This window comes from Talpa occidentalis, unplaced genomic scaffold (assembly GCF_014898055.3).
Source record: "Talpa occidentalis isolate TD23 unplaced genomic scaffold, MPIMG_talOcc4v2.1 talOcc4.3, whole genome shotgun sequence".
NCBI lineage: Eukaryota > Metazoa > Chordata > Mammalia > Eulipotyphla > Talpidae > Talpa > Talpa occidentalis.
Window position 1 is genome coordinate 125,493,306 of NW_023603184.1, and position 21,575 is coordinate 125,514,880.

Here is a 21,575-nt window from a genome sequence, read left to right on the forward strand (position 1 = left end):
TGCATAACTCTTCCAGCCGCGGAAGTGTGACAGTGTGTATGAAGTACTGCTAATGTGGAAGCTTACTCAGGTCCCAGAACCTGCAGTTTTCATAGGAATTCAGTCATACAGGTATGGGGTGCTTTTGTGACTAACCATAGCTCTAAGTCCTGGATGCTGCCCTGAGAGAGCAAACTGAGTGAGTCCAGTGGTTCTGGTGAACAGAGTGAATCACCATAAGTCACATTATTAGTTTATCTGATGTAGCTCTAGGCCCCCGATGTACAAAGATATCCTTTTCTCCCAGGATCTGAGCAAGGACCAGTCCTTTCTTTGGAAAGTACAGGATTTGAGCATTCCAATCCTGCTGAACAGTTGATCATGTCCAATAAAAATACATGTGTTTAAGGAAGGAAAAAAATCTCTCTACTGAATTCGTTGCAGTGCTGATTGCACTTCACAGAGAAGTTTTAGACATTTGTGAGATACCAAATTACACTATAATTTAGGTAAAACTGGGGCCTCCCTGGTGGCACAAGGGGTTAAGTCTCAGCACTATTAAGCTATCTGCAGCCACTGCAGCACAAGTTCGATCCCCGGCCAGGGAGCTAACCCACATGGCGCAGCAGAAGTCTCCTGTCTTGCCCACTGCTCCCCTGAGCCATAATGTATTTCAGTCAGTCTGCCTGTTCTGTTCTCACTCTGTCTCTGGTGAATCCTCTCATCCCCTTCCTGTACCTCTGGCCTACACCTTGGCTCTTGTATACATAAATAAAATTTTAAAAAAATTAGGTAAAATTTCGAAATGAGGGCAGTGTAAAATTAGAGGAGACTACTGCATAGAGCAGATCCAAATGCAGCTATTTGGAGATCCTGAGTTGAAGGGCTCAGAAGTTAACATGTCAGTGTCACAGAAATTATGCCTATGTAATATTTGTATGTACTTCGACTTTAGTTATATGTAATTATTGGGGGTTTTTTTTGTTTGTTTTGGTTTGGGTTTTTTTGGGCAGAAGAACTGAGGTGTGGGCCAGAGGTGCAGGAGGTGAGAGGATTCACCACTACAGTGGGGAACAGAACAGGCACATTTACTGAAGTACATTGCTAAAGGGAGCAGTGGGTGACACAGAAGTCTCCTGTGCCATGTGGGTTAGCTCTCAGGGTGGGGATCAAACTCAGGCTGTTGTGGTGGGCCGTGGAAGTGATAGCATTAAGACTTAACCCCTAGGCCACCAGGCAGGCCCTGTAATTGTATTCTATAATGTGGATTCTTCTTGATTCTTGTACAGCTGACATGTTGGTTTGTGTCTCTATAACTTTAGGACTAGGACATTAAGAACATAGAGAAATGTATCAATGCAGTTTTTTTCAGTTACCTCTGACTGGTTTATATATTTTCACATACCATGGGGTTATCCATTTAAAAATATATGCAACTGCTACAGTTAATTTTCAAACATTTTCATTACTTCCAAGAGAAACCCTGTACTCTTTTATGATCGCCTCTTAATCCTCCCAGCAAAGTCAGGTCTAAGCAACCACTAATACGTGTTTTGGTTTTTTTGCCTATTCTGGACATTTTGTGTAAATGGAATCATATACTATGTGACCTTTTGTGTCTACCTTTTCCCACTTAATTTGTTTTCAAGGTTTATCCAAGTAGTGTTATTAATCAATGCTTTATTCCTCTTTTATGACTGAATGGATAAACATTTATCCATTCATCAGTTGTTAGGCATTTGGGTTGTTTCCATGTTTGGCTGTTATGAAAAATTCTACCACAGCATATAACATTGTAAACATTCATGCTTAAGTTTTTCTGTGGGCCTATGGTTTCATTTTTCTTGAGTATGTAGCTAAGAGTGAAATGTTGGTTCTTATGGTAACTATATGTGTAACCATTTGTGGAACTGACTGATTTCCAAGAGGATTATATGTTTTTACATTTACATTTGTATGAGAGTTCTAAACTTTGATTTATAGCCATCTTAAGTGGGTGGGAAGTGCCTTTCTGTAGTTTTGATCTGCATTTTCCTAATGCAACTAAGGATATTGAGCATCTTTTCATGTACTTATTAACCATTGGTGTAGCTTCTTTTTTTTTTTTTTTGTTAGTGGGATTCTTTTTTTTTTTTTTTTTAAGATTTATTTATTTATTTATACAAGAACCAGGGTACAGTCCAGATTTGTGGGAGGGTAAGGAGATTCACCACAGACAGAGCGGGGAACAGAACAGGCAGAATGACTGAAATACACTGCTGAGGGGAGCAGCGGACGAGACAGGAGAGGTCTGCCACATCATGTGGGATTCTCACCAGCTGGCCGGTATCGAACCCTCACTGCAGAGGATGTGGACAGCTTCACAGTGCTGCACTCAACTGCCTGCACCACCAGGGGAGGCCCTGTTAGTGGGATTCTTACCAAAACTGGACTCAGTAAAGATGGATACTGAAGTCCAAGATGGAGGCCTAGTTGAGAAGTGGACTCAGAGGAGCCTCATTAGAATCTGATCAGGTAAACAGTCTTTGTCATGGATTGAACAGAAACAAGTAACTTTCCTAGTAAGAGAAGTTCAAAACATTATCTGTACTTAGAGCTACTGAGAGTATATTAGAATTGTTTCTCAAAGACTGGATTATAAGTCAACAAAATCTTATGTGCAGTTATAGCACAAACACATACACATACATTCACACATGTATATTTGCAATTTCAAAACTGTGCTGTATAGACAAGCAAAGCCCAATGGCACTCTTTTTTTTTTTTTTTTTTTTTTTTATAAATTTTATTGTTATATTCCCCATACAATTGCAGCCCCCCCATTCTGACCCCAATCCCTCCCCTCCCGCCCCCGCCCCCCTAAAAGTGTCTCTGGTTCATAGTTTTTTGTTGATTTTGATTTTCACTTTCTTATAGTTATTCATTTTCCTGGTCCCTTATTTAAGTTTTCTAGATTCCTGCTATGAGTGAGACCATCCGGTATTTTTCTTTTTCTTTTTGGCTTATTTCGCTGAGCATGATCCCTTCCAGCGCCATCCATGTTGCTGCAAATTGCATGTGTTTATCTTTTTTGAATGCTGAGTAATATTCCATGGTATATATGTACCACATCTTCTTGATCCAGTCATCTATTTTTGGGCATTTGGGTTGTTTCCAAAGCTTAGCTATTGTAAACAGTGCTGCTATAAACATAGGGTGCAGGTGTTCTTTGGAATTGATGTTTCTGTGTCCTTTGGGTAGATACCTAGGAGTGGAATTGCTGGATCATATGGAAGCTCTATGTTTAGTAGGTACTTATTAACCATTGGTGTAGCTTCTTTGGAGAAAGGTTTTATTTAAATCCTTTGCACATTTTAATAGTAGATTGTTTGTGTTTCTGTGTGTGTGTGTGTGTGTGTTTGTTTCACCTTCAGGGAAGTGGTCAGGGTGCTCCCCATATACCTGCCCAGAACCTCTGTTGGGTGACTCCTTCCTGTTTACACAGATGAAAGATAAAACCTGCAGTTAGTAGACTGAAGGTATAAAAGCATCAGGAGAAGCAACATTGGACCATTAGAAGCTGAAGCTCCACATCACCCTGGGGTTGAGCTGGGCCTTTGTGAGGTCAGCGCTCGCCTGGCTGGTCACTCATCTTTTACCTTTTGAACTGCAGAAGCTCTTCAAATATTATTGATTTGCAAATATTTTCTCCCATTCTATGGGCTTTCATTTTCTTGATGGTCTCCTTTGAGGTGCAGGTTTTAATTTTAATGAACCCCAACATAACTATTTTATTTTTGTGTTTGTATGTTTTAGGTGTTAAAACTAAGAAATAATTGCATAATCCAAGGTCATCGAGATTTGCTCCGGTTTTTTCTTTGGTGTTATAGTATTAACTCTCACATTTAAGTCTTTGATCCATTTTGAGTTAATTTTTGCATATTTGTGAGATAGGGGTTCTTATTTATTCCTTTGTTACATGGGTATCCAGTTGTCTCAGCATCATTTGTTGAAAAGACTTTTTCCTCCCCATTAAATAGTCTTGGCACCTTTATTGAAAATTCTCCCAAAATGTGTGGTTTTATTTCTGAACTCAGTTTTATTCCATTGATCCATATCCCTATCCTTAGCCAGTATTCCTGGCTTTTGATTACTGTATTTGTGTAGCTTTGAAATTCTTATTTATGTTTCCTCCAACTTTACTCTTTTTCAAAATTATTTAAGCTATTCTGTCCCTTGAATATCCATGTGAATTTTAGGATCCCTTGTTAATTTCTACCATAAAAATTGTTTGGGATTTTGATAGTCATTATGTTGAATCTGTAGATAAACTTGGGGAGCCATCTAAATGATAATGTCTTTTGAGCCATGAATAGGGTGTTTTCAATTTAGTAAGGTCTTTCTTTTCTTATAATGATATTTTGTACCTTTCAGTATCCAAGTCTTGCACTTCTATTTTAAAAATTATTCCTAAGTATTTTATTCTGTTTAGTTCTATTGTAAGTGGAACTAATCTTTTGATTTCATTTTTGGATGGTTTATTGCTGTTGTATAAACATGCAGTTGACTTGGTAGTCAATATATTGATCATACATAGTTACTTACATTTAGTTAAAATCAAATTTAAAGTTCAGTCTTAACATTTCCATTACTTCCAAGTGCTCCATAGCAACATACTGCCATAGTGCCTAGTGACTGTCATATTAAATAGCATAGATTTGATTGTTTCCAAATTTTAATTCTATTGGATTTCTAATTTAAAAAATAAAACAGGATTACCTCCTTTACCTTTTATTTCCTTTTGTTCAGAGACATTTTGTGCCCTTACCTGTTTCAGCTGAAGTTTAACTCCATATTTCACATGATTTGCTCATGTTGCTATTTTTTGTTTTAGACATGTATGCAATGAAAAATTGGAACTTTGTATTACAGGCACACTGCCTTTTGTTGTGGTTCAATTTATTGTGCTTTGCAGATACTGCATTTTTTACAAGTCCTCTACTAGCAAAAAGATGATTTGTTAATGATAATTAGCAGTTATGTACATTGTTGTTTCACACATTGTTATTGCACACTCAGCTGACTACAGTATGGTGCAAAATGTAACTTTTATAGTGCAAGGCAAATCAAAAAAATTCTTGTGACTTGCATTTTTGTAGCAGATTTAATTGCAGTGTCTGAGACTAAACCCATATCTGGGAGGTATACCTGTGCTTCTTCCCATCTCCTCAGTGTCACTTGTAAGGAATTTGGGGTTTATTCAGTGTGCCCATTATATCTATGTAAATATTCACCATTGAATCATACAATGGGCTGCTTATGGTAGGCTTTAATTACTTACATGTCTATATCTGCACTCTGCCCTGAATGTATAAATCTTATCTCCATGTACTAATACTTAATCGGTTTCCTCTCAGTTGTGAAGAACTGTGAAGGGTCTGAAATTTAACTCTTATTTGGGGCTAGCAGGTTAACCAGCCACCTTTTATGAATGCTGTGGCTGAAGAAGAGACACTTCAGTCAGAGACATAAGACTTTGTTATTCACAGCAGTAGCATTAGCTAAGATACCAGTTTTGTTTTTGTTTTTTTTTTTTTTTTTTTTTTTTTTTTTTATACTGAGGTGGTTGCTGAAGCCTTAATTCTTAGGGTAATATGAAGAGGGTTAGGTGATACCTGCACATATAGTGGGTTACATTTTTAGTAGGAACCCTGAACATAGAGAACCTGAATCTTTTATATTGGTCAGTAAGCATGCTGCCTTTGCTCCAGAGCGAGACACTTCATCTTTTAAGACTGTTTTCTGTACAAGTGTCCTTGAAAATAGTCTGGAATAGAGGCAGTCAGTGATCATGCAATATACAGAAATGTAAAAGACTCATGGAAAATAGTCTTCCAACATCAGTTTCATTTTTCATTTCAGGAGACATATTTTTGGAATACTCTGCCTTTTTCCTCCAATCTGAATTGTCTAGATTAATGACATTTTAGTCCTGTTGCACAGCTGTCACCTCAGAAACTTCCTTTGTCATCACTCTTGAATTTCCCTTTGCCTGTTTGATGTAGATCCTATTTTCTGGATCTCATGCTTCCTTTTTCCTTTGGCTCTGCGTTCTGAGGATGCACATGCTGCAGTGCTTCCTGAGAAAGGTTACACAGAATTTTTTTTTTTTTAAATGACACCTGTGTACTGAAAATCATACTCAGTTTTCACTGGCTTTGATGTTTGACTTCATTATAGAATTATAGATTAGAAATAATTTTCCTCAGATTATGAAGACATTATTCTAGTTTTTTTCATTTTCTGTTAGCATTGATGTTGCTTTTGAGAACTCATTTTCATCCCTGAATCCTACTACATATGTTCTTCTCCTCCTGTTTAGAAGTTTTTCACTCTGAAATTACTGTATCTTCATTTGTCCCTTCTTAACATCCCCCAGTTTTTCTGCCTGCCTCATTTTCAGGTTATTATTCATATCCCTGACCATTTTGCACTGACATACTTGCTTCTTTTACCTTTCTCTGTATTACACTGTCAGATTTTTAAGTAAGTTTAGAGAATGTGTATTCATTTTGATATCCTAGTATCGGAATGTCAGCATGTATGTGTTCAGTGAAGAAGGGTTTATTGACATGATGTTGGAACTAAATTAAATCATGGAGAGTCTCAAAGAAACTGTTTAATACTTCAGATTGGCTGACTGAATGAAAACTACCTGTAATTAATCTAATTATAGTTTATACCCAGAGCAAAAATAATTACATGTTTTCCAGGTAGTGTAATGGACTAACTGGACTGGTAAGAGCTAAACTACTGGAGAAGAGAAAGTTCTCTCAAGGTTGTGATCTGTAGAGAATTCTCTCCTGCATGTTCTCACTCTAACCCCGTAAATATTATCATTACTCTTCCAGTATGTTAGAACTGGATTATATAACTGGGGGGTTTTCTGAATTAATTTCCATGTAGAACACAATGTTTATTAAAGGATAAATTAAAAAAATGTAAGAAAAGAAAATTTTAAAAAATTAGATCTTAATTGTTCCCACCACAAAAAAAAGAAATAATTATGCGATATGTTAAGGGTGTTAATCATACATTGTATACTTTAAACTTATACAATGCTTTATGTCAGTTGTCTCAATATAAATACAAGTACATATTCTTCCTGCCCCTCCCCCCCTTTCTGTGCACTTATACCTCTAAAGTCTGTGGCCCTATCTACTAGCTACAAGAAGGAAAAAAAAGTAATGGTATGAACCCACTGGGAATGATACTATAGTTCTAAGCTTCTTTAGAGAGTGCGTGGTTCTTATTTCTCAGTTTCAGACTCAGTTTAAATTTTCTTCTTAGGAGTTATACAATAAGCTTTGAGTAGCTTGGATCTAAGGAATCTCCTTTATATTTCTTTTACCCTCCCCTTCTTTTGCCTGTTGGGGGATAGAAGTAACTGTTTCTCTGTAACCTTACAGTCATCCCCTATTGATATCCAAGGGGAATTGGTTCTAGGAACCCCATGGATACCAAAATTTATAGATGCACAAATTTCTTAGATAAGATACAGTATTTGCATATGACATTACACAGTTTTTATACATTTTGACTCATCTCTAAGATTACCTATAATACCCAATACAATTTAAATACTATGTAAGTAGTTGTTACATTGTATGGTTTAGAGAATAGTGACAAGAAAAAAGTTTCTACATATGTAGTGGAGACACAGATATTATAGGCCCACCTATCTACACCTGGATTTTGGACACCAAAGTGCAAGTGTAACTCCTATATATAATGTGACATGAAGAAAGTACTTACCCTCATGGGCTTACCAGGAGGCATGGGAGCTTGGGTCAGTGAAATATGCACATACTATCAAATATGTGCTGTAAATCTGTGAACAAAAATTCTGTGGGAATTTTCAAGAACTAATGGGGGTGAATTGTTGGAGAAGTTGATGGGTTACAGGTCAAAGATATGCAATGGCATAAAGTAACCGTGGTCTGTGTCTTGAGGACCACACCCTTCACCAAAGTACCTGTTACTCTCCACCAAAGCCCATTGGGTCCCCTCTTCCCTTGGCTCCCTATCTCCTACTCTTCCCCACTTCTGGTAGTCTCAGTTCTTCAGATTTCTAGGATTTGTTTCAGTTTTGTTTCTGCCTTTGTTTTGTTTCTTTACATTCCACATGTGTGTGAAATCATCTGGTATCTGTTTTTTCCCTTCTGACTTACTTTACTTAGCATAATCCCTTCCAGTTCCATCCCTGTTGTTACAAATGGCAAGAGTTCATTTTTTTTAAATAACTGTTTCCATTGTGTGTGTATATATACCATATCGTAATCCACTCATCTGTCATTGAGCATGGGTTGTTTCCATACTTTGGCTATTTTAAGTAGTGCTGTAGTGAATAGAGGAGTACATATTTCCCTCTGAATTAGTGTTTTTGCATTCTTTGGGTAGATACCTAGGAGTGGAATTGCTGAATTATATGGTAGATCTGTTTTTAATATCTTGAGAAACCGCCATACTGTTTTCCATAGGGGCTGGACTAGTCTGCATTCCGGTCAACAGTGTATGAGGATTCCTTTTTTCCCCACAACCTTACAGCACTTGTTTCTGGTCTTTTTGGTATGGGCCATTCTCACTGGTGTGAAGTGGCATCTCATTGTGATTTTGATTTACATTTCCCTGATGACTAGTGATGATGAACATTTTTTCACGTGCCTCAACTGTTGACTTTGTTTTCTTTGGAGAAGGGTGTACTTAACTCTTCTGCCCTTTTTTTTTTTTTTTTTTTTGAGTGAAAAAAAGTATTGTTTTTACTTTTTTTTTTTTTTACTTTTATTTTTATATTCCCTATACAATTGCAACCCCCTGCCCATTTTTTGATTGGGTTCTTTGTTTTCTTTTTGTTGAATTGTGTATTTCTTTGTAAATGTTGAATATTAGGCACTTGTTTGATGTGTGAGGTACAAATAATCTCCCATTCAATAGAGTGTCTTTTCATTTTATTTATTTATTTTTTTAATTTTTTTTAATATTTTTATAGAGGCATGTTTTTATTTATTTATTTATTTGTTTGTTTGTTTGTTTGTTTTTATACATGCACTGGGTACAGTCAGAAGCTCGGGAGGGTGAGAGAATTCACCAGAGCCAGAGCGGGGAGCAGAGCAGGCAGAAGGACCGAAGTACACTGCTGAGGGGAGCAGCGGGCGGCAGGAGAGGTCTGCGCGCCATGTGGGACCCTCCTCTGGTGGCTGGGGAGCAGCCGGGGATCGAACTGGCGCCGCAGAGGCCGCGGGCAGCTTCGCAACCCAGCGCTCAACCGCTGCGCCACCGGGGAGGCCCGAGTGTCTTTTCATTTTAATGAGTTACTACTACCTTGGTTTACAGACACTATGTAATTCAGAATCTGGAGGTATATGTGGTGTTTTTTAAAGGTATTATCCAGCTAAATTTGGTTTTAACTCTGTTATTCAAGTTTTAATAAGACTGCAATTACTAAGTATTAGAAAAGAAAAAAGAAACTAATACTGTGATTCTTTCCTCTTTTCAAGTTAAAACAGTATTATTTGGTTATTTTGTTAACTACTGTTTAAGCAAAAGAATTTTGCTCCTCCTATAAAAACTTACATCTAGGGTTATTGATTCTGACTCTTTTACTGTGTGGGAGAAAAGAGAGAGGGACATAGTGAACCTAGAACAGTTAATGAACACTAAAGAGGTAATGACAGTTGTTAAATATAATTGTGTTAGAAAGTGGTGTTACATTCATTATCTTATTTGAGGATCATAATTCCTTAGTGTTTGAGGTTTTGTTCTCTGCTTTGTAATTGAGGAAACTGAGAAACTGACTCTTGTCCAGCTTGATTGTATAGTATAGTAGGGCTAACTTTAAGATAAAGGTTTCTGGGTTAGAGACTTGTGTATTTTCTATTGAACCACAAAGTCTTTCTGTAGAAGTAGGGCAAGAAGGTGGTGTTTGACAGTTAGCAACACTGACTGTATAACAGTATCATTGCTTTGCTTTGTGTCTTTGGAAATAACTGCTTTTTACTGTGCTATTTTTCAAGTAGAGTTTATAGTACTTGGCAATTTATGCTCCATAGGGCTATAACATTTGGAATGGTTGGGAAGAAAGGGTACTATACTATTTTTTATTTATTGTTATTTGCCATGGTTATTACAATTTTAATTATTTTATCATTTTTATTTGTATTATTCGTTTTACAAAACATTGTGTTATAGCTATGCTTCATGTGGGAGGAAAGGAGGAATTCAGGAAAGTCTAAAAATGTATCCTAGACCCTATACATTGAAATCAATGTTACCTTTCCATGCAATAACCTTGAGAAGCTGTATATTGCTGCCTTTGTTCAAAATATTCACTGGATAACTTTTTTTTTTTAAGTATAATTTTCTCACTGTGTCTTTCAGCATTTTTTTTTAAGATTAATTTATTTATTTATACAAGCACTGGGTACAGTCAGAAGCGCGGGAGGGTGAGAGAATTCACCAGAGCCAGAACGAAAGCAGAACAGGCAGAGTGATGAAGTACACTGCCGAGGGGAGCAGCGGGCAGGCAGGAGAGGTCTGCGTGCCATGTGACCCTCGCCTGGCGGCCAGGGATCGAACCGGCGCTGCAGAGGCTGCAGGCAGCTTCACAACCTAGCGCTCAACTGCTGCACCACTGGGGAGGCCCTGGATATAATTTTTTTTTAAGTTATTTTTATTTATTTATGCATACATGACCTGAGGTGTAGGCCAGAGGTGGGGTTGAGAGGATTCACTAGAGACAGAGTGGGGAGCAGACCAGGCAGATCTACTGAAATACACTGCTGAGGGGAGTAGCAGATGAAACAGGAGAGGTTTGCTATGCCATGTGGGTTACTCTCTGGCTGGGGACTGAACTCATGCTGCAGTGACTGGCGATAGATTGATAGTGCTTAGACTTAATCCCGTGCACCACCAGGGAGGCCCAGATATCATTTTTTTAAGCAATAGCTTCTGGATTTTATTTCTATAAAGATGTACCTATTTGACATGAAAATATTTGCAAACTTGGTTAATAATTTAGTTGTTTAGTATGCCAGATATTGATAACTCGTTTTTAGAACATTTTTAACTACTGTATCTGGTAGATTCAGCAACTGAATGGTTTTGATGAGTATTTCTGTAGATCACAACATAATAGGTTATCTTTGAATTAATGATTGTTTCTTTCCCCCCAGTCAGCAGATAAGCAGCGAGCCCTAGAAGAAACCAAAGCTTATACTACACAGTCCTTAGCAAGCGTGGCCTATCTGATAAATACCTTGGCCAACAATGTATTGCAGATGCTGGATATCCAGGCTTCCCAGCTAAGAAGGATGGAATCGTCAATCAATCATATTTCACAAGTAAGATAACATCTTTCTATTTTTTTAACAAACACAGACAATTTGTAACTCAGACTTTTACTATAAGTTAATTCACATGTGTGATTGGTAAAATAAAAACTAATAGGCTAGGTGTTTTTGATTTTGATGGGGAATCAATAAACTTCAGGGGTTTCTTTTAAAATTCAGTTGTCATGTTAAATAATCAGCCTTGAGATGTATGTTTATCTGGCTTTTTCATACTTTTACATGCTTTTTTTATGATACCTTGTGTGCTGAAAATCTTACTCAGTTTTCACTGACTTTGGTGGTTTGACTTGATTAGAATTGCAGTGTTATGTAGGATAGATTCTTAATGTAGGGTCCAATTTTATGCCCTTTTCTTAGCAACTGTCCACTAATTTTTTAAAAAAGGTTTTATTTTGTGCATACAAGAGCTGAAATGTAGGCCAGAGGTGTGTGTATGGAGGGGGGCGGGTGAGAGGAGACAGGATGGAGAGCAGAACAGGCAGATTGACTGAAATTCACTGCTAAGGAGAGCAGTAGACCAGACAGGAGAGGTCTGCTGTACCATATGTGGCTTAGGTCCCTGGCCTGGCATCGAACTCATGCTGTAGTGGCTGTGGATAGCTTCATATTGCAGAGACCCAACCCCTTGCACCACTGTCCACTATTAAGGCTTACAGTTCATTGATCTTTTCCTTTTCTATGGTGATTTTCCTTTTATCCTTAATGTAATGGCCTGTGGGTTGGGCTGTATGTGTTTTTATATATAGAGAAACATGCAAACAATATGTAATTGCCCCCAGTATCCAGATATAATAAAAAGTTTTAGGACTTTTTTTAAAAAAGTCAATTTTTTTCAGTTGAAAAATATGTGCTTGCTATAAAATATGACTACATATTATTATAAATAAGTGGGAAAATGTTCCCTTTTGATCCTCCAGAGATTTACCATTATTTCTAGCATGAATATTTGAATGATCAATTATTTATTTATTTATCTATCTATCTATTTATTTATTTATTTATTGTTGCATGAAGAACTGGGGTGTAGGCCAGAGGTTTGTGTGGGGGGGGTGGTGAGAGGATTTACCAGAGACCAAGTGGGGAGCAGAACAGGTGGATCTACTGAAATACACCGCTAAGGGGAGCAGTGGGCAAGATAGGAGAGGTCTGCTGTGCCATGTGGGTCAGCTCCCTGGCCAGGAATCTTGCTCAGGCTGTAGTTGTGATAGCACTGAGACTTAACCTCTAGACGACCAGGGAGACCCTGGATTTGTATTTTGTATTCCTATGACTTCTTTTTGAGTAAGATAATTACATTTCTGAAAACTGAGCAAAGTGAAAACTATCTCAAGGGGATTATGTTCTCTGATAAATTTCCTTCTATTGGTATGACAAAGATGGGTTATGTGAAAAATAAGTGCCATATTTTGTTTGGTTCTGATTTCGAAGCATACTTGATAAATATAGAATGTTCCTAACTGGTATTTTTAATGATCACAATGATTCATTAAAAATTACTCAAATGAGGTTTTCATTTCTTTGAAGTTAAAAACAAGTAAATTCCAATATAGTCATGAATATGCAGCTTTTTTTTTTGTTATAGCTCCCCCAAGCAGTTGAAAAGAAAAGGTTTTATAATTTACTTAGCATGCACAGAAAAAGTTCAAAGACATTGTTGTCTTTAAAAGAAATAATTTAAAAAGGTTACTGCATTGGCCAGTCTTGATTTCATCCTTACATTTAGATATTTATTAGTTCTGAAGCTTATAGATTCTGTTGTTTTTAAGATCTCTTGGTTGTAATAGGAGACTATAAATTTGTTTCAAGTTCATACTTTAGATAGTTCAGAAAGATAATTAGTTTTCAGATTTCTTATTGTGATATTTGATGTTATGATGGTTATACTTTTTTTATTCTATTTCTGTGTTGCTACCTGATTATTATTTTTTTTTTTTGAATGGGTTAGTAATGGAAGTAGGACTGGGGGGGATTAGGGACAGTGTCTATTAATTGCTGTTTGAGCCAAGAATGGTGGTAAGAGGTGAATGAACGATTTCAGTATTTTTCAAAGTTTTTTGACTACAAACCTTAGTAAAAAGCTTTTTTTACTTTGCACCTGGTATACAATTCATGTGTATATTTTTAAACATGACAAATGTTTCAAGAAATAATAACTGTGTGTACATATAGTATGATGTTTCTATAATTCATTTAAAATAATTGGTGCTGAAGCAATTGCTACAGTGGTTTGAAAATGATGTTTTAGTGTATAACTTGTGTTTATGGAGAAATTCCTCCTCTAAAATTAACATGTTAGAAGACTGAGTGAAATCATATCATTCTGTATTAAATTATATCCTATATGAGCATTTTTTTACTAAATGAAATAATGAAATAGTTTATGAGCATTGTGTCATGATAAAATGTAGCAGTTTTAGCAAACTTAAGTTTTTCTGTAAAAAGACTTTTTTTAACACTGTAGTTGTCTCCATTTTTAATTTTTTTATATTAATTTTTTACATCATTGTTCATTTTTGAACATTATTTGCTTCCTCCACCCCCTCAGGTGTAGTCCCCATAGTTTCCTTCACCAATGCACCCGTGCACCATCACCTCAGTGCCCTGTGCTCCTGCCTTCCCTCCCTCTGTTCTTTCTCCCTCTTCCTCCCCTGTCGGATGTCTCTGATTTATAATTGTCCATTTTTGCTTTGTTTTGTTTTGTACTGTTACTTTTTTTTTTTTTTAACACAGATGTCTATATATTCCTGCTATAAGTGAAACCATCCAATAGTTTTCTTTTTCCTTCTGGCTTATTTCACTGAGCATAATTCCTTCTAGTTCATCCACGTTGCTGCGAATGGCATGAGTTTATCTTTTTTGATTGCTGAATAATATTCCATTGTGTATATATGCCACTTCTTCTTGATCCAGTCATCTATTTTTGGGCATTTGGGTTGTTTCCAGGTTTTACCTATTGTGAATAGTGCTGCAATAAACATAGGTGTACAGGTGTTCTTTTTTTTTTTTTTTTTTTTAATAGAGGCATGCTTTATTTATTTGTTTTGCTGGTTTGTTTGTTTGTTTTGTTTATACATGCACTGGGTACAGTCAGAAGCGCGGGAGGGTGAGAGAATTCACCAGAGCCAGAGCGGGGAGCAGAGCAGGCAGAAGGACCGAAGTACACTGCTGAGGGGAGCAGCGGGCGGCAGGAGAGGTCTGCACGCCATGTGGGACCCTCCTCCGGTGGCCGGGGAGCAGCCGAGGATCGAACCGGCGCCGCAGAGGCCGCGGGCAGCTTCGCAACCCAGCGCTCAACCGCTGCGCCACCGGGGAGGCCCTACAGGTGTTCTTTTGAATGAATGTTTTTGTGTCCTTTGGGTAGATCCCTAGAAGTGGAATTGCCGGGTCGTATGGTAGCTCTATTTTTAGCAGGCTGAGGAATCTCCAAAAAGCATAATGTTAAATGGTGGCCAAACCTTACTTTAGACTAAAAATGGAGGTCAGCTTTGGTCCAGAAATAGAGAAAATTTAGCAATTGTGCTTAAGAATGTGAATTATGATTTTAAGTCTTTTGAACATCTGTATTTGAATTTTTCTGGATATTAGAACTGTACATTTTGGTGTTGTATTTCTATTTTGCAGACTGTTGATATTCATAAAGAGAAAGTTGCAAGAAGAGAAATTGGTATTTTGACTACTAATAAAAACACTTCAAGGACACATAAGATTATTGCTCCAGCTAACCTTGAACGACCAGTTCGTTATATTAGAAAACCTATTGACTATACAATTTTAGATGATATTGGACATGGAGTAAAGGTAAGGACAACTTCTGTCAAGCTTTTGAAAGCAATAGCATTCTTTAGAAAATAAACTTTTATCTTTCCTAGTTGTGGTTTTGATAATCCCTTACTACTGTAATGATTTTATTCTTCCTGCAGCATCTTGGTGCTATGTTCTCAAGTTTAAAACATTCATCTTTGAATTGCATTTACTTAATCAGTTATCATAGTAGTTCACATAGATTTGGTAAATAAAAGTGGTATAATCTTTCTAGTCTTTTAATAATTTAATATGACTTAATAAAAAATTGTTATTTAAGTATTACCATTATCTCAACATTTTTTCAGCAGTTTTGGCATTAGTTTTCAGAAAGAATTTATATAAACAATCATGTACTTTGAATTTTTCTAAAATTTTATCTTAACATTTTGGGTGGAAATAGTGTAGATGAAAGAAATAAGTGAGTTGATGTTTCCACTGCTTTTGAATATAGGCTGTTAGATATTTTGGCTATATTTTAAAATGTTTTTTAGTGCCTGCTGTATATTAAAACACCATAATCAAAACTGAGGAGCATATACATTTATTTTAAATTGGTTTTTGTACTTCAGACACTTGCGAGCTTCAGCTAAATATTAAACTATTTAAAATTTGCATCCCATCAATGATTTGAAAGACAGTGATTAATCAAATGTGACTTTGAGTAAATATATGCCTGTAAGTGAAACTGTACACTTCATGTAGTTGAATGATGTGTAATATAAGCAAATTAAAAAAATACCTTACACTAGTATGACTAGAAATCCATTAAATCTAAATTTAATGTAGATCTAGGTAAAAGAAAAAGAATAGTATAAATTAAAAAAACTTTTTCTTCCTCGGTTTTTATATAAGTGTTATTTCTGGAGTATCATGTTTAATTGTATAATTGATATTTACATGCATTTAAATTACTAATTAGAATATGTTAAAATGAACTGTGTAATTGTATGAATAATTTAATAACTCAGTTTTATTCTTGGGAAAATCTACATTCATTCAAGGATAACAACTGCTAATAAGAAATTTAATATTGCCATAACAAAAAAAAAGGCACTTAGTATATGAAACATCCTATTTGTGTTTACCCTCTTACATAGTAGAAAAGTGATTTTTTTTTGCTCCTCAACTTAATGTTACACTTTTGGGACTATGTAGTTCCTTTCTTTATTTGGGTTTAAGTGTTTAGGTGATCATCAATTTGAACAAATCTAATAAAATTAAGTTTTTGAATAAAACCTTGTTATATAATTTCATCAGAATGAAACTCCTGTTCATGACACATTCTGCTTTAACCACTCTTTCTATGATCTACTGAAACATTATTTTTTAATGCTAAAGCTTAACTTGTTTTTTCTTTTTTTTTTTTTTTTTCCTTTCTCTTCACATCCTGAAGTTCCAACTAACCTTTCAATGCTTTTTTCCTTACCTCTTTTATTTGCTCCATTAATGCATTAAGTGGTTGCTTAGATTTAAGGTAAGAGATTCCAGGGCTGGATTTCCATTCTTTGTTCTTATGTAGAATATTACATATGGGGAGTGAAGTTATTTGGCACTTGGTATTTAAAAAAAAAAAAATTCCTTTTATTTTCATCATGCAATTTTGTGGTGTGTCTTCATGTTCCATTAGGGCAGTTATTTTTGTTTGTTCACTGCTGTATACTGTGTGCCTAAAACAGTGCCTATCATACTTTAGGCACTTTGTTGGATAAATGCTTATTTTGCAATGTTACTATATTTTGTGAAACTGATATATAAGTTATCTATTATAAGATGTCATTATGAAATAAAATTAGCTGGATTTTTGTAAATATAGAAATTCTGTTGTGGTTTGGAGGGCCAACTATTGTGCTTAATTTAACCCTCCCCCTGTGTAATAGCATTTTTATTCTATAAATGGTGTGCTTTATTAACACCTTGTTGCCATTATGTCTTTATTGCTTGGCTCTTAGTCAGTATAAAATAATTGAGAAACAAAAAATATTCAATGTTTTTTTTAAGTTGCAGTATCATATATTTTGCGAAAGAAACCAAAATTAGTTTTTTTATGTTACTGTATAAAATATATACTCAGCATAATCTCACTTTAAGAGTTTTTCAAGCTGAGCAGTACTTAACATGCAAAATGTCAAAAGCTCTTGACACTGTTTAACAAAATACAAGAATTAGTGATAATAGTATATACATGCTATAAACCAATATTAACTTAAATAATTTAAATTTAAAAAATTAAAGAATTAGCTACTACTTTTGTTACTTGTTGCAGAAACATTTTAGTATTTTATAGGATTAATGTTAAATGATGTTTAAGGTTATTAAAGAGCCCATGAAATAGAATGTTATTTTTATCATTTTTACCAACCTGGCATGCATTTCATTTTTGTTCTTTTTTCCTTAGCTGAATTTTATTATTTCTTTTCAGACAAATATTTTGTCTGTCTAATACTCTGTTGTTTGTCATGTCTTTTGTGTAGAAAGTGATAACGAGATGACTGAGATCTGAATCATTAAGCACCTACTAATCATGGTCTCAGAAATTTCAACAGATTATGGTAGAGAGAAAGATGACTAACAGATCCCAGTCTTGGTGAATGAGGCAGGTAGACGTGTGAGGAGATTCCTTTTGCATAAAGTAGGCAGATATAGTCCAAAATCAGCGTAGGCGGCGTCCTTGCGTCTTTTCCCGTATAGTTTGTATTCAAATTTTGACTAGTGATATGTTAATCTCAGAGTGATAGAAGTGCACAGAAAGATCAACTGAAGGAAAATGTAGAAATGTATCAGTTCTTTTCCTTTAAAACTTAAGACTAGTCTAAGCAATCTCATGTTTGTTCTACAAATCCTATGATTCCTTCTTTACCTTCTTAGGTTCAGGATCAGTGCTGTGTGAGAGCGAGGCTAAAATGAGGGATTTAACAAGGAAAGATTTAACAAGGAAAGATCATACTTGTATAAGACTCCTTAACATCTTTGCCCTGCACCAAAAAGCTTCACTCCTGAGTACTGTGGCTCTGTGTAGGTGCTGCTGTTACAGCTGGGTGGAGTTGACAGGGTGAGAAGAGTACTGAACTGAGTATCCTTTTCCTACTCTGTTCTAGTTCTCCTGGAAGCTAGACGGTACCAGTGTTGTTTTCCCTTTTTCTTTTTCTTTTTCTTTTTCTTTTTCTTTTTCTTTTTTTTTTTAAGATTTTACTTATTTTTACATGTAAAAACTGGGGTATAGGCCAGAGGTGTGGGGGGTGAGAAGATTCACCAGAGACAGAATTGGGAGCAGAACAGGCAGATCTACTGAAATACACTGCTGAGAGGACCAGCCAGCAAGACAGGAGAGGTCTGCTGTGCCATGTGGGTCATCTCCCTGGCCGACCAGGGAATTGAACTTGTACTGCAGTGCCTGGCTATAACTTGATAGCACTGTCTTTAACCCCTCCACCACCAGCTAGACCCCTGTTTTTCCTTTCTTCCCATATCTTTGTCTTCTCTATAAACTTGTGGAAAAAGTTAATAATTTTGGAGAATGAAAATAGAGTGAAAAACTCAGTATATGGTAAATAATTTTTTTTTTTTATTCTGGTGAAAAAAGATTGTGGTTTTTGGAAGGATGATTAATGGAATAAATTCAACATATTAAGGTAGAATAGAGAATTAAAGAAAAAAAATGTAGAGGTTGGAAGGGACTGCAAATAATAGTTTAATGGTTTTCCAGTTGAGCTTGAAGATCTATGAGTGGTAGCAAATGCCTTAGAGTTTCTTGAGCTTTGATAGGATTTTCTGAAAAACTGATCCTTTTGATTCATCGGCTCTACTTGAACTCTCTCTTTACTCTCATTAACTTTTGGTGCCTCTCATATGGACTCCAACCACAGATCCTCTTTCAGGACCAGGCAAATGTGTTTTAACTTGGAAGAGAGTCAAACTTAATGCTTAAAAGTTGAATTTTTAAAACATTTTATATAGCATGTCCTGATGGTGGTCAGTGGGTTGTTTTTCATCTGAAATTTTTTTATTCAACTGACAAGAAGTTATAAAGTTTAATTCATAAGACCTTTGAAAACAATGCGGTGAGGGCCTCCCCTGGTGGCACAGCGGTTGAGCTCTGGGCTGCGAAGCTGCCCGTAGCCTCTGCAGCGCCGGTTCAATCCCCAGCTAGGGTCCCACATGGCACACAGACCTCTCCAGCCATGCCTGCTGCTCCCCTCCGCAGTGTATTTCATTAGTCTGTCTGCTCTTTCCCCGCTCTGGCTCTGGTGAATTCTCTTACCCTCCCAGGCTTCTGACTGTACCCAATGCTTGTATGTATGTATGTATGTATGTATGTATGTATGTATGTATGTATGTATAAATAAATAAATCTTTAAAAAAAATGCGGTGATACTATTACAAAAAGAGGTATCAAGAGCTAATATATAGAATGTCATATTGGAAGTGTTTATGTACATGACTCAGGCTTTATAAAAGTGGTCTGTACCTTGAACTGGGGAGGTTTAAGAACCTGTTACTCATGTATTTTAAAGTGGATTTTTCCATAAAGGAGTAAAGTTGTCACTAATGAAGCTAAAGTTAAGTACCGCTCAAGTAAATATTCAAATCAACAATAGTACAGGCTTCTGAGCTATTAATGTAATATTTTAGTTGAACTTTATGTAAGCAGATTCTAAGTGATTAATGAGGAAGGTTTAGGGTTTATTTTAAAACTAATAGGAATATAACACTCAAAAGTTTTGCGTTTTTTACAAAAAAAATCTACTTTGAAGAAATACTGAAAAACTCTAGCTTAATATCATGGTAATACACTATCAGTAAAGTATTAAAATATAGATTATGTGGACATTTATAGGGAGTCTGTTTTTTTTTTTTTTTTAAATATTTATTATTTATTTATACAAGAACCGGAGTACAGGCCAGATTCGCGGGAGAGTAAGAGGATTCACCAGAGACAAAGCGGGGAACAGAACATGCAGACTGATGAAATACACTGCTGAGGGGAGCAGCGGGCGAGACAGGAGAGGACTGCCGCGCCATGTGAGACCCTTGCTGGCTGGCCGGGATTGAACCAGTGCTGCAGAGGCTGCAGGCAGCTTCACAGCGCGGCACTCAACCGCCTGCGCCACCAGGGGAGGCCCAGGGACTTTTTTTTTAAAGATTTATTTTTATTTATTTATTTATACAAGCACTGGGTACAGTCAGAAGCGCAGGAGGGTGAGAGAATTCACCAGAGCCAGAGCGGGGAGCAGAGCAGGCAGAAGTACTGAAGTACACTGCTGAGGGGAGCAGTGGGTAGGAGGGGGCCATGTGAGACCCTCCTCTGGTGGCCTGGGAGCAGCCGGGGATCGAACCGGCACTGCAGAGGCTGCCGGCAGCCTCGCAACCCAGCGCTCAACCGCTGTGCCACCGGGGAGAGGCCCGACTCTGTTTTTTTTTAAATGACTTTAGTTACTCATCTACACCCCTTTAACCAAACAAAATCATCTGATGATTCTGTAGTCTTAAATTGTTTTATTTACAGAAATGTCTACTAGATTTTGATTTTCAGATTATATTACTTTTTGGATAGATTGAAAGACTTAGAAGATACTGCAATTAAAAAAAAACTACCTTACATGCCATAACCTTAACTCAAATTGGAAAGCTGTTTTCAAGTATTTTAGCTATTCCATGTATAGAATAAAATTTTCTTATACTCTTTTTCTATCCTTGTTCCTTCTCCTTCCGGTTTTTAGCAAATTGATAGTTAAGTGTTTGGTTCACCTACTTCTCCCTGATCACTTAAAGTAACTTTGGGTTTTATGTTTTTTAAATTTAAGGTTGAGCTTAAAGGACTTGGATTACTTTAAAAAGTATTTTGGTATCATGAATTAACATTTACAATTTTAGAAGTTGTTATTTGTCATATTCCTAAAATTTTCTGCAAATGTGAATTGACTTTCTAAAAAACTGTCATTTTCAAGACATTAGTATACCCTCTGCTTATTAATGAGGGTTAGAGTGAGGATAAGTTAATCTTTATTCTAATATGATAACCACTTTGTTTTTTATTTATTGGTTAAAAACAAAAGTATTACAGATAAATGCTTCATTTTAAAAATACTGATATTTCAAAGATTGTTTTAAATCTTAATTTGTCATTAAAGATTGTTTTAACATCACACACAACTTGTTCACTGGACAATTCATTTGAAGAGTTTGTTTCTTGACATTATTTATTGCCTGTTCTGATAACAAAAAATATATTAGGATTTAAAGATTCCATTTAAGCCAGATTCCATTCTGACAGCCTCAGTACTCTGTATACAAATATGATTTGTTTTTCTTAAAGTTGATATTTTGAAACTAAATGTATTTTGATTTCAGTTGGGAGTAGTGTCTCAGTTTCATTTTGCAAGTATAATTTAGTAGACATTCTTATTT

The 21,575-nt window shown here is 36.1% G+C and overlaps 1 protein-coding gene across 22 annotated transcripts in view; it reads left to right on the forward strand.

The window, feature by feature from the left end:
- Positions 1-21,575, forward strand: part of ABI2 (abl interactor 2) — a 62,714-nt gene that overhangs the window by 17,647 nt on the left and 23,492 nt on the right. For 11 of the 22 annotated variants that reach the window (XM_054700014.1, XM_054700011.1, XM_054700013.1 and 8 more), the window contains exons 2-4: positions 11,190-11,357; positions 14,988-15,164; positions 16,627-16,644. In XM_054700014.1, the coding sequence (XP_054555989.1) occupies positions 11,190-11,357; positions 14,988-15,164; positions 16,627-16,644 (363 nt within the window). The remainder of the gene's footprint in view (positions 1-11,189; positions 11,358-14,987; positions 15,165-16,626; positions 16,645-21,575) is intronic. The other 11 variants (XM_037523890.2, XM_037523892.2, XM_037523893.2 and 8 more) reach the window with 2 other exon arrangements.